The sequence below is a fragment of the Staurois parvus genome, unplaced genomic scaffold (assembly GCF_062004578.1).
Source record: "Staurois parvus isolate SC_StPar_1 unplaced genomic scaffold, SC_StPar_1.0 ptg000906l, whole genome shotgun sequence".
Lineage (NCBI taxonomy): Eukaryota > Metazoa > Chordata > Amphibia > Anura > Ranidae > Staurois > Staurois parvus.
Genome location: NW_028318702.1, coordinates 948,574 through 962,500, shown reverse-complemented (window position 1 = coordinate 962,500; position 13,927 = coordinate 948,574). Strand labels below are relative to the sequence as shown.

The 13,927-nt window shown below is 42.6% G+C and overlaps 1 protein-coding gene across 2 annotated transcripts in view; it reads right to left on the bottom strand.

The window, feature by feature from the left end:
* The window catches only part of LOC149442163 (uncharacterized), a 39,841-nt gene that overhangs the window by 13,845 nt on the left and 12,069 nt on the right, over nt 1-13,927 (bottom strand). Inside the window, exons 1-4 of one of the 2 annotated variants that reach the window (XM_089656463.1) lie at nt 10,297-10,407; nt 7,244-7,775; nt 5,087-5,242; nt 422-481 (exon numbers count right to left, since the gene is read on the bottom strand). In XM_089656463.1, coding sequence (XP_089512589.1) covers nt 422-481; nt 5,087-5,242; nt 7,244-7,753 — 726 coding nt within the window. In that variant the 5' untranslated portion in view covers nt 7,754-7,775; nt 10,297-10,407. Of the gene's footprint in view, nt 1-421; nt 482-5,086; nt 5,243-7,243; nt 7,776-10,296; nt 10,408-13,927 lie in introns of those variants that run through there. The other variant, XM_089656462.1, reaches the window with a different exon arrangement.

The window sequence follows — 13,927 nt, the reverse complement described above, 5'->3', positions numbered from 1 at the left end:
TAAACTTCAGCTCCAAACATAAAAGAACTGAATAAGCAACTGGAATAGGCTGCAAAATGTCTTCAACTTTACAGATCAGGCCCAAATGAATGTGACTAAAGTACTATTCACTATATGATGGCCTACTAGTTAAATATGAAACTTCACCAAAATGATCCCATCAAATGGGGAAATGTGCAACTTCGTCCTTTATAAGGCGTCTTAAAGTGTTGTGAATAAAAAAGTGTTTTAGATTTGTAAGTAATCAATTTTACACAAATGAAGAACAAGTGTATTCTGAACACAAATGATTTTCTGAGACAAGAGGAACACAAAAAAGGGTCATTAAAATTGGCGGCTCAACAAGGGCAATGGAGCAAAGCAAAGCTGAAGGGACAGCTCCAAGCAGCGGGATGGAAAAAGACAGAGGCAGTAATCAAACCTGGTCTCGTATGCCTTTCTCTGGCTGTACTTTCCTTGGTCTTCCTCGTCCTCGTTTCTCCTAAAAACAGACATTGATTAAGCAATGCAGCTCTCATTCTAGAACACTGGAATCCTGCTGTAAAGGTCCAGAATATCCAAAGTCACACCACAGTTAGAACTACAAACCAGAACCACGGCTTAGGCTTCGTTCACAAGGGTGTATGGGAAGGCCGTATTTGCATGCGCTGTTGTGAATGGTCCCACAGTCTTCTGGGACCTCTGCGGTGGTGGTGGGGGGAGGTAACTGTCAAAACCAGGTACCTGCTCCCGCCTCCCCCCAAAAAATGTGCCACTTGTTAAAGATGAGCTTTAATGCACACAAACTTGATTTATATCTTTTTGGGCTATTGAGGAATATATTTAAAATTCTATTTTTGTACCCGAGTAAGCTCGGGTTCACACTGATGCGGTGCAAAATTCGCAGCGTTTTCTGTGCCAATTACGCACTGCATCAGAATTGCACCCCGTACATGCGAATCACTGCGGGTGTGTATGTTACGTTAACAACACCCCAAAATCTGTCCACAAAACGCAGTGCGATTTGCAGAATTGGATCACATTAGGTGTGAATACCCATGCAATCCGATTCTAGTGCAGACCAAAAAAAGGATCCCGTGCCTTTCTGGAGCGGGTGCGGAGCGATTAGAGCCATACAAAATGTACGGCTCCGATTGCACCGCACACAAATTGCATGTGATTTGCACAGGAATGTGGTGCGGTTCCTCTGCGAATCATATGCGATTTACCGCACCACATCAGTGTGAACCCGGGCTTAAGCTTCTTGCTGTCTAACAGAAGATTTATTAACACAGCTTGAAGTTAAAAAAAAAAAAAAAAAATCAGAGAAAATGTACCGTTATCTTATCATTCCTACGTAGACAGACATCCGCCGCATGTGTGATGGTTCCTAGGCACACTCTGTTGCTCCAGCTTCACAGGAACTTTATGAGTTTAATAGGTATACCCCACCCACTTCTGCTTCCAATTACTGGATTACAATATTGTCATTAAGTGGCAGATTATAGGAAAAGGAATTGCTGTTTAAGTGTGGATTCACATGTGCGGTGCAAATTGAAGCTCCGTTTTCACAAAGTAGTTGTTCGGGGTTTCAGGTGAGGATTTTATCCTCTTCACAACTGACGTCATGTGCGATTCAGAAGCGTCCCATAGAACTGGCCTGAATTCACATCTGAGCCAGACTACACTGCCCAGAAAACTCTCAGGACTCTTTAAAAAGTTTGCACACTGGATCTGCACCAGGCATACTGTATGTGAACAGGCACAATAGAAAGCAATGTTCTCTCATGTCATGTGAACTGGATACGGTTCGAAATGCATCCAATTCACATATGAATTCGCATGTGATCCGGCTGTTACAGTGATGCTGTGCAAGTGGGCTGGGGAAGAACAACAGCTACGGTATGTCTACTGTAAGTTCTATATCGGTGGTCAGCAAACTCTTGATCATGATCTACCAGTATATTGCAGCCAGGCGACTGGTAGATCTCAGTCTGGGCTTGCTGACCCGCCATCCTAGAGCATAAACCCCTTCACGCTGGCTGCACGCAAATGTGCGGCCTCCCGGCGTCTGGGCCCAGACGCCGAGCAGCCGCACATTTGCGTTCATGTAGCAAAAAACATATGTACTGAGAGCGCGCTCCCAGCACACGTGAGGTACTCACGGAAAGGTCCCGGTCCGCTCTTTCGATCGGGACCTTTCCTGATCATGTGACTGGCTGTGATGTCATGGTGGCCACAAGACACTAAGCCACGCCCCGTCCCACCCACCTCCCGGCGCAGGAACTCCTCTTCACGCCGGGACGATCTGGCATGAAGGGGTTAAACAGAGTGCAATGCAGAGGGACTACTTGTAAGGTTGGAGTTGTAATACAGAGTAAGATCTGTGTATGCCGATGCCTCCTCTTTAGTGCCGGCTCCTGTCCCATGCAGAGTGATACCAACTGTACTCCACCTCTTATCCCGGCTCTCCGGAGTGGTGCCAGCAGCAGGAAAGAGGAGACCTCCAGGTCAGTGTGAAGCCATACACTGGGCACAATAGTAAAGGACTGCTTTCAAACTGATGTGCTGCGGTTTCCCCACACCACGGGTGCAGTGCAGAGTACCTGCAGCTTTCATGTAGGCTTGGTGCACTCAGCCATAGACTTCCATTATATCCTGGGGGTTTGGTGCACTTTTTAAAAGCATACCAAAACTCCTGAATGCGCATCTAACCCAGGAAAGTTGCAGATGCACTGCGCTGCTCCCTCGGTGCAGGTAAACCGCAGCACATCAGTGTGAATGCAGCCTTATAGGGGGCTCAGAACAGTAAGAGTTCATTTACATAAGCAGTTTGGGGGTGGTAAAACCCCATTGTTAAGAAATATTTTTACCACCCCCACTGCACCCCCTTTAGACGCAGTGGCCAGGGGTGTACACATCTCACAGTCACAGCAGGAGTTGTGTCCTGTCATGGTTGGTGGGTGTAGCACCTGCCAAGCATGACCCTGTCAAGTGAATGAGTCTGCTTTGCAAGTGCCCTGCAACCTTGTGCAGTACAGCTAACAAGGGGTTAAAGCAGGAAGCAACGTGTTACTCTCTCGCCACCTGCTTTAACCCCTTGGACCCCACAGCAGCATGCAGTTGCGGGGCGCTTGCAGAATGGCCCCATTTACTTGAATGCATCGTGATTGGTAGGCTGTAGCACCCACTAAAAGCAACAGGGGGTTTAATTCCTGCTGTGGCATGTACACTGGATATACAAAGTCTACACACCCCTGTTAAAATGTCAGGTTTCTATGATGTAAAAAAAAAAAAAAATATATATGAGACAAAGATAAATAATATCAGAACTTTTTCCACCTTTAATGTGACCTAAAAACTGGACAACTCAGTTAAACAACAAACTTAAATCTTTTAGGTGGAGGGAAGTAAAAATAAAACCCGAAAAATGATGATTTACATCACAGAAACCTGACATTTTACCAGGGGAGTGTAGACTTTTTTAATATCCACCGTATGCACTTCAGTAGCTAAAAGGGGGTAGGGATTGGGGGGGCAGGAAGTAAAACGGAGATTCAACTACAGGGTTTTACCTCCCCTCCCAACTTTACATGTGAAAAAGCCCTAAGGGTGCCGCTGCCAAATGCGACTATGCTGCTGCTCTAATGAAAAGCATTTGTGTTTGACAGGTGGTGAGGAGGCGATATGTTGCCTTTTCACCACCCGATTTAAACCCACAATTGCCATGCAATGCACACGATTGTGACGCGGCAGTTAGAGGTTTAAATCAGATGTGAGGAGGCAGCACTGAGTGACACTGACAGAGAGATGAGCTCATCACTGTGCTTCTTCTGCTTCATTGTCTGCGCACAGTCTGGGGGTGAGTCTATGACAACCCACACTCAGTGGGAGTGGCTTCAGTAATGGTGGCTGCCATTAAACCCAGAAGACTGGAGACATCTTGTAATGGAAGAGAAGTACTGTGCGGGAGAGCTCTGGATTAAGCCTCCATTCACACTCATGCGACTTTGGGGTCCAAAGTCGCATGACAAGTCGCCCCCCATGTTTCCCAATGGGTACCACTCATATCTGTGTGACTTCAAGACACAACGACTTCAAAGTAGTTCCTACTACTGACTTTCATGCGACTTGAGGGCCACAGACTTCATGTAAACCCTTACATGAAAGTCGCACCTGAATGTTGTGCATGTGACTTGTGTGTGACTTTGTACAGCAGGAACATTTATCCTCGGTCAAAGCCAAAGTCGCACCAAAGTTGCACTCATCCAAAGTCGCATCAAATCACACTGTAAAGTCGCACAAGTGTGAATGGAGCCTAAAGGCAACTATTACTTTATTTTATTTTTATTCTTGGTATCCTGCTATAAACCATTCATGCCTGCAAAAAGCAAATACAGTGCCTGCCTCCCAAAGCTGCTCCATTACAGCTTTCTGTTTATGACTCCAGTGGTTCATATAGTGAACTCGATGTAGAGCTATTCACCCTGAGGTCATCACAGAGGACAAGGGGGCGCTCTTTACGTCTGGAGGAAAATAAATGTAATCTCCAAATATGGAAAGGTTTCTTCACAGTGAGAGCTGTGAGAATGTGGAATAGACTCCCTCAAGAGTTGGTTCTGGCTAGCTCAGTGGATCGCTTCAAAAAAGTCCTGGATTATTTCTTGGATACACTGAATATAACTGGATATAACATTTATAGGTAAAGTTGATCCAGGGAATATCCGATTGCCTCTCGGGGGATCAGGAAGGAATTTTTTTTTTCCCCAGCAGGAGCAAATTGGATCATGCTTTGCTGGTTTTTTTTGCCTTCCTCTGGATCAGCTGTGGGTGTAGGATTATAACTTTTCTTTTTTCTATGGTTGAACTGGATGGACTTTTGTCTTTTTTCAGCCAGACTAACTATGCAAGTATGGGTGAGCTACATGGCAGGTCTATTTTAGATGTATTAGGGCCAGTGCTGAAGGACAAACCAGGCAGAGTTCATTGCATGTGAATTTGACTTGCGGCTGACCTGCTTTTGCATTCCCATAGATTTCCATTGCAAGAAATTTGAAGCCAAACATAAGTCCTTCTTTTCTACCTGTCTGAATGTATCACCACTTACCACCACTACGGTCACTGAAGCTACCCCTGCAGGCTTCCTTTTCATTGTTGTTAGTCTGCCTGCTAGCACGTTACTTGCAGAGTCTTTTCTGGGTCTCCCTCTTCTTCTTTTTGTGCCAACGAGAGCTTTCAAGGAAGCCTGGAGTTTCTTGTCAACCTTAAGGAAAGAAAAAGAGGATTCTGTAGAAGATGGCTCCATACCACGCCACAATGTCAAGCTGCACCAAGCTCTTACACATCCAAAAGACCCCTCCTGTGAGCCATACTTCCAACTACAATCATTTTCTTTTTATGTCTACCAACAAGGTTCTATGGGGTGTCAGGATCTGGACCCAAACCCAGGTCCTCTGTTGCATCTGGCAGTGGCTCTTCTTACTGTGCTACCTAAAGTGCTAGACAGCTCCCTGCATTGTCCCCAAGTCAACCTTACTTTAGATCTTGTTTCTGGTGAACCTTGAACTCTTTGCTCCTCCCAGGAACTTCCCATTTAAGCCATGCATTTGCACTTCCTGTTTGCTAAATTATTGTGCTCTTCTTCAGCCACTCTCTTGCTCCTTATGCTCCTGCTGCTTTCCGTATCTTCTCCACCACTTGTTACCAACCTTTGGCTTGTTCATTGACTATGCTTCCGGTTGATCCCAACCTGCAACCAATTGCTGCCAACCTTTGGCTTGCTCATTGACTATGCTTCCGCTTGAGCCCAACCTGCAACCAGCTGTCACCAACCTTTGGCTTGATCATTGACTATGCTTCCGCTTGATCCCAACTTGCAGCCAACTGTCACCAACCTTTGGCTTGATCATTGACTATGCTTCCACTTCATCCCAACCTGCAGCCAATTGTCACCAACCTTTGGCTTGATCATTGACTATGCTTCCACTTCATCCCAACCTGCAGCCAATTGTCACCAACCTTTGGCTTGTTCATTGACTATGCTTCCATTTGATCCCAACCTGCAACCAACTGTCACCAACCTTTGGCTTGATCATTGACTATGCTTCCACTTGATCCCAACCTGCAGCCAATTGTTACCAACCTTTTGCTTGTTCATTGACTATGCTTCCGCTTGATCCCAACCTGCAGCCAACTGTCACCAACCTTTGGCTTGATCATTGACTATGCTTCCGCTCGATCCCAACCTGCAGCCAATTGTTACCAACCTTTGGCTTGTTCATTGACTATGCTTCCATTTGATCCCAACCTGCAGCCAATTGTTACCAACCTTTTGCTTGTTCATTGGCTATGCTTCCGCTTGATCCCAACCTGCAACCAACTGTCACCAACCTTTGGCTTGATCATTGACTATGCTTCCGCTCGATCCCAACCTGCAGTCAATTGTTACCAACCTTTGGCTTTTTCATTGACTATGCTTCCACTTGATCCCAACCTGCAGCCAACTGTCACCAACCTTTGGCTTGATCATTGACTATGCTTCCGCTCGATCCCAACCTGCAGTCAATTGTTACCAACCTTTGGCTTTTTCATTGACTATGCTTCCACTTGATCCCAACCTGCAGCCAACTGTCACCAACCTTTGGCTTGATCATTGACTATGCTTCCGCTCGATCCCAACCTGCAGTCAATTGTTACCAACCTTTGGCTTGTTCATTGATTGTGCTTCAATTTGATCCCAACCTGCAGCCAATAGCTACCAACCTTTGGCTTGTTCATTGACTATGCATCCGCTTGATCCCCACCAGCTTTATCTGTTGCCAGACCCCAGCTTGCTCTCCTCCTGGTAAGGTGATCCCAAGGACTGCAACCTGCTACTAGCATGCTCCAAAACCCACCTCCAACACCAGGGGCTCTGGTGAAAACTGGCTAGTGCTTAGACCCCGAGCCTCAGGTGAGCCCATGTCAACCCACCAGGGGAACCCGTATGTGTATTATCTTGCTGGTTACTGTGTGAACCTGTCTACTGCTATAGCTAATGGTCTCCAAGCCTTAGATGGCCATTCGATGGCACCAATGATCATAGGAAATGATCATACTAGAGAAAATAGTGCACATTTTTATATAAATAAACCCCTATGTGTCATATTATCATACATGATCACCATACCACCAGACTGATGCGAATCTACACTATACGTATGTACAAGCGCTGCGTAAATTGACGGCGCTGTATAAGCACCTGTAATAAATAAATAATAAATACCAGTATGTTTTTAGTCAGGCTCCTTCCTTGTTCATCTATGTACTTTATTATATTGGTGTTATGGGTTGGACCCTGAACTCTGACTGATGCATTCGGTATGTTCACAGCCTTTTCTCTTTTTAACAGTGGATGAGGTCCCGCATTTTTAGCCGCTGAATTATGTAGCCTCAGGAGGCCGTCTTTCCTTTTGGCCCTTATGGATGCTTTCCTGGAGTCTTCCAGATGTTCTGCTATTCTGTTCCTTGGACAGTCGGACACTTTAGCCTTTGGGATGTCCACAGCTTCTATTCGCATTAAGCGCGGTCTTCCCCGCGCTCTTTTTACGGGGACATCTTGTGGTCTTTTCAGCAGTGAATTTATTTTGGAGAGGACAGTAACTTTCTTTGTGCTTCCAAGAGGTCGCCCTCGCCCTCTTTTCTCAGAGGGTCCTGCCATGCTTGGGAGAGGTTTTGATTCAGCTGCTCTGGTGTTGACTCTAAATCCAGCTCCACCGCTTCCCAAACTTCTCATAGCTACATCTGTAGAGATATCCCTGTAAAATTAAGAGGACATGTTCAAACTATCTATAGAGAAAATCCTTTAACATTTAGGGCCAGTTCACACGACATGCGTTTTCAGTTGCTTTTTTTTCTGCATCCAAAACGCACAGAAAGTAGATATGGTTGTCAATGTCATAGTTCACATCAGTGCTTGCAGTTCCAGTGCGTTCCGGTTGCTGAATAAAACCAAGTAGAACATGCTGCATATTTCTGTACTGTTTTTTTTTCTAAAAATTGTCAGTCTTTTTTTGCTTATAGCCAAAAAATAAAAAATGTACAGGCGATCAAATACAACCAAAAGAAAGCTCAATTTATGGGGGAAAAAAAAAGAGACAAATTTATTTTGGGTGCAGCGCGCAATTATCAGTTAAAGCAATGCAGCGTTGTAACAAAGGGGGGGGGGGGTAATCCTCTGGAGGGTAAGTGGTTAATCAGCCCCAGAACCTGTGTAATTAACGTGTTTGGGTTTAAAGGGATGAAGTGGCGACCCTAATGTTCCCCTCAAATCTAGAGCAACTGCACTTGCAATGAACTTGGAGTACACAAGCTATTTAGCTTTGGTGAAATCAACCCCATAGACTTTTAGTAGCATTTATCAGCAAAAAAACCTCAGGTCAGTGTGTCCTGGAGCAGCAGCATCTTGGCAGAAAAAACACTTGATGCGTGTAAACGCGCGTTAACGCTAGATGCGTTTAACGCTTGAGCGTTCATTTCAATGGCCAGAATAAATTTTTATTCTGGCCAATGAAATGAATTAGCGCCCAAGCACTCCTGTAAACGCATCTAAGGGCTAGTTCACACTAGACACAGTCCAGTGCGTTTTTTTTCTGCAGCAAACATGCATTCACAGTGTTTTCCATGTATTCCAATGGCCCTAGTTCACACTAGATGCAGTCCAGTGCATTTTATTTCTGCATCAAAAATGCATGCAGTGTTTTCCATATATTCCAATGGCCCTGGTTCACACTAGACACAGTCCAGTGCATTTTATTTCTGCATCAAAAATACATGCACAGTGTTTTCCATGTATTCCAATGGCCCTAGTTCACACCAGTGCAATCAGTTCCCGGTGCAGAAAGAAAAAGTAGAACATGCTGCATTTTTTCTGCACAGAACCATACTGGAACATAGCAAACTGCATCAAAACTGCATCGGAATTGCACGTGGTGTGAACTGGAAGCAAAAACATATCCGGAATGCATCCGGAGTGCGTTTTTGTGGTGTGAACTGGCTCTGAATGCCTGTGAAAGTCTTAGACACTCTGACAAGTACCAGGTGTTTTTTTCTGCCAAAACGCTGCTGCCAAGAGTAAGAGCGGTTTTAAAACCTCCCATATGCATGAAGCTTAAGGAAAAAGAAAAGAAAAAGAAAAAAAGGAAAAAAGAAAAAAAGAAAAAAGACAGAAAGAAGAAAAAAGACAGAAAGAAGAAAAAAGACAGAAAGAAGAAAAGACAGAAAGAAGAAAAGACAGAAAGAAGAAAAGACAGAAAAGAAAGAAAAGAAAGAAAAGAAATGTAGCCACCACATCTAAGAACTGATAAGTTGCAAAATGCTGCTGCCAAAAGGAAGAGCATTTTTAAAACTTCCCATGTACATGAGGCTTAAGGAAAAAGGAAAGAAAAAGAAAAAGGGAAAGGAAAAAAGGAAAAAAGCAAAGAAAGAAAAGAAATAAAGGAATGCAGCCACCACATCTAAGAACTGATAAGTTGCAAAACACTGCTGCCAAGAGGAAGAGCGGTTTTAAAACCTCCCATGTGCATGAAGCTTAAGGAAAAAGAAAAGAAAAAGAAAAGGAAAGAAAAGGAAAGAAAAGGAAAGAAAAGGAAAGAAAAGGAAAGAAAAGGAAAGAAAAGGAAAGAAAAGGAAAGAAAAGGAAAGAAAAGGAAAGAAAAGGAAAGAAAAGGAAAGAAAAGGAAAGAAAAGGAAAGAAAAGGAAAGAAAAGGAAAGAAAAGGAAAGAAAAGGAAAGAAAAGGAAAGAAAAGGAAAGGAAAGGAAAGGAAAGGAAAGAAAAAAAGAAAAAGAAAGAAATGCAGCCACCACATCTAAGAACTGATAAGTTGCAAAATGCTGCTGCCAAGAGGAAGAGCATTTTTAAAACTTCCCATGTACATGAGGCTTAAGAAAAAGAAAAGAAAGAAAAAAAGAAAGAAAGGGAATGCAGCCACCATATCTAAGAACTGATAAGTTGCATTAGAGTACATTTTTGTTTTGGGGGGGTAACACCGCTTTTAGCTTTCAATAATACATCTCTATAGAGGTCTATACATCAGATGTAAAAGAGGGACAGCATAGAAAAGGAATTTAAATCTAAATGAGTGCCAGCCCCTTTAAGGGGGGGACAGATGAGAGCTCAGGAATATTTATTATCATGAAAAAGTATTCCTTTGTTATTAAGGAACACGGACAGATGACAGAGCACATGTAACGCAGACAGAAGAATGATGCAGAACACAGCGCACCAATCCACTGCCTGCACTGATCTGTACACAGAGAACACAATACAACAAACACACCTGCAGGGTGAAGATTATCCTGGCCCCTGTGCACTGCCTGCCATATCCATCCATACACACTGCAGTACACACACTGTCCCGGCTCAGCAGCCTCCACTTCCTCCTTCTCACTTCCTTTTCCCCCTTTAGTACACGCCTTCTGTCTGTAGACACTCATCATTCATCAGCAGCAAGCATGATCCCAGCCATGTTTCCTACGATCCTATGTATCTATGTCCAGGGTAGGAGTGGGGGGAAAGATACACCCTGGATGGTGAATTCCGTTACATTGTATCCGTTTTAGGTTTTGTTATTTGTTTTTTTTTTTATTTATTTATTTTTTAGCTAGACAAAGTCATCTGCAGAAGCATTATGTTTTTCAGTCGCTAGGGGGCAGACGGTGCAATTGTATTGTTCCTTATTAGGTAGCAACACATCATGCAAAGAGGGGAAAAAAAAAAAAAAAAAGAATTGATTTGGCATAGCAACATGGAGGAATGTATGTTTTCCCTCATCATGTGAACAATAGCTGAGCCAAACAACAGGCAGACATTTTCCTGTGTGATTTCTCTCATTTTCCTAACAATTTATCACACACACACATTATATAAATATATATATTGGTACTATTTATTATTTTTCAATTGTGAAAGGTGGAGAGAAGTATAATATATACAATCATTTCCTTGTATACCTAAGAAAAGATATATATATATATATATTTATATATCTATCTATCTTAGGTATACAAGGAAATGATTGTATATATTATACTTCTCTCCACCTTTCACAATTGAAAAATAATAAATAGTACCGTTTTTTTCTTTGACAATTTTGCAATAAAAATGTAATCATAAAACAAATTACATGCACACAAATTTGGAAAAAAAAAAAATGCACAGTGTTTAAGGACATATCATGGAACTGTAACAATAAATAAACCGAGAGGAGGAGGATGGGATGGGATTGGGGGGGGGGGGGTATTTATTGAAAATGCATGGTACAAAATCTGGTCCAGCTCTGCATAGAAATCAAACAGATTTTATTGTGATGGCTTAATTGAAGTTAAAAGCTGATTGGCTGCCATGCACAGCGGCACCAGATTCTGAGTGCTCCAGTTTTAGTAATGCAAGCCATAGATGGGTCGAACATCGGCCGATTTTTCGATTAAAAAAAGAAAAATCGGTCGTTCGATTGGCTGACGTTACCACCGACGGTAACAAAAATCGGCCAACAAAATCATAGCGTTCACCCCATAACTTCTGTCCCTTGCAGGTCACGGCTCATGTGTGGATTTTTTATCGGTAAAACGATCGGTCGATTTGCCCATCATTGCCGGGAAAATCGGCCAATCGTCAAAATCGGCCGCAAATTTTCCAACATGACCAAAAAAAAAAAAATGTGCAAAAAACCCGAAAAACGACTGACCAATTAACCCCCTAACAGCCAATTTTCGAACCATCTATGGCCAGCATAAATATCCCCCATTGCATCTAGAAGTTCCCTAAGCCCGGGTTCACACTGATGCGGTGCGGAATTTGTAGCAGTTTCAGTGCAAATTCCACACTGCATCAGAATCGCACCTTGTTCATGCAAACCGCTGCGGGTGTGTATGTTAAAAACACCCAAAAATCGGTTGGCAAAATGCAGTGAGATGTGCAGAATCAGATCGCATAGGTGTGAATACCCATGCGATACGATTCTAGTGCGGACCAAAAAAAGGGAGCTGCAGCTTTTTGGTGCAGATGTGGTGTGATTTGGCTCAAAATCGCACCGCACAGAATTCGCACAGGAATGTGGTGTGGTTCCTGTGCAAATTCTGTGCGGTGCACATCTGCAGGGCCCTTTTTTTGGTCCGCACTAGAATCGGATCAAATGCGATTTGCGCATCAGTGTGAACCCGGGCTTAATATTTGTTCCATACCCCTAATTCATTTACATTTACAGTTCCTTGCTGTGGCACCGTTGAGGTATGAGGTACAGAGTGCCTCCAAGTGAATAGACTGGGGGGGGGGGGGGGGGACACAGAATGGCTTCCTAGTCTGGATCAATTACAGGTTCAGCTGACATGTTCTTTGTAGTGCAAAGATACCAGACGTGGCGGTTTCCAAGACCTGCCATGGCCGCCAGCACTGACCGTCATCTGGTCATGTGACCCTCTGAATGGGCGCCCAGAGTAGCGTACAATGATTTATTATAACATGGACAGAATGGGGGGGACGTGAAGTCTCATTTGGCGGTAAGCTGGCTTTAAAGTAACCCTCATGTGAGAAACGCACTAACCACACGGCTGCCTTTATGTGCGGATGCTTTTAACCCTTATGCTGCCGGAGCTGTTTTTTTTTTTTTTTAATTTTTCACACACATGGTAAAATGCACATACAAACTGAAAACCGGGTGGATAAAAATCAATGATTTATAAAAAAAAATCTGATTTTTTTGATTTTAATCGGATTTTTTTTAAATAAAATACTTTTTGAGGAAAATATATTACCATCCAAAGGTTATTCCATCATGAAATAAAGATTCGTTTTTTAATTATGTAGAATAAGGCTGTATATGTTTACTTTTTTTGGTAGATAAATTCCATGAATCCATTCACAATGTCAGGCTCTTCCAGAGGTTTTTGTAAGATTATTGGGCAGTTTCTCTGCCTACAAGATATTATCACAGATGTTGGTTTACTTTTGCAGTTCTCAAAACTGAATTGGACTCAGCGGAGATCACATGCCTCTTCTTCACAGCAAAAATGTTATAACATGAACAGAGTTAAGAAAAAGACCTTCATCCTAACTTCTACAAACCTATGAATACAGAATCAACCCCTTCAGTGCTAAGTTTCAAGAAGTTCAGTGAATAGAATAGAAACAATATTTTTCTGATTGTTTGGAGTGGAATAGATCTGCACAAGAAGAAAGAGAAACTAAGTGTGAGGAGGAGGAAGGGGCTGACAGTCTAAGTTTCTTCAAATATATATATTTTGTTTAGCCAAATTAGTTAACAAACATGGATGTTTAAGCCAATCACAGATGCTGGAATGTTATTGTTTCAGTTGAATAAATCTATTTAAATTGTTATTATTAAGGTAATGATTATTTTTCTCCTTCCTAAGTACAACAGAAAAGTTGTCCAAATATGAATGATTAACCCATTAAACTGGGGATAAAAAAACTAATATGAAAAGTTATTCTAAAAATCTTCATCTACTTGTATATTAAAGTTATACCAGCAAGAATTAGTCTTTATGTAGAAAACTAGGATTTACATCAAGCCTTACTGACTAGTGATTTAAATCGTGATTTAAATCAGTCTGATTTAAATCATATCCACCCTGGCTGAAAACATTAATCATTTTCTGAAAACAGACCCCCCACAGAATACAAAAAAAACATGGCAACTGCAATTGTATGTTTATGTCACCCAATGTTAGTGCAACTTTATATTTTCAGTTAAAAATACGTTCAAATTCATTTTAAGGCACGCTAAGGCAATAACACAACAACTATTTATAAAAGATGAGACGGAGTTGAGTAAATAGGTGCCAAATATGTCTAGACTCACCGGTCATGCGATTTGACAGTTCCTAAACGAATGACAAGTTGCACCCCATTTGCGGCAATGGAACCCTTCAAATCTGTGCGAATCGAGTCGC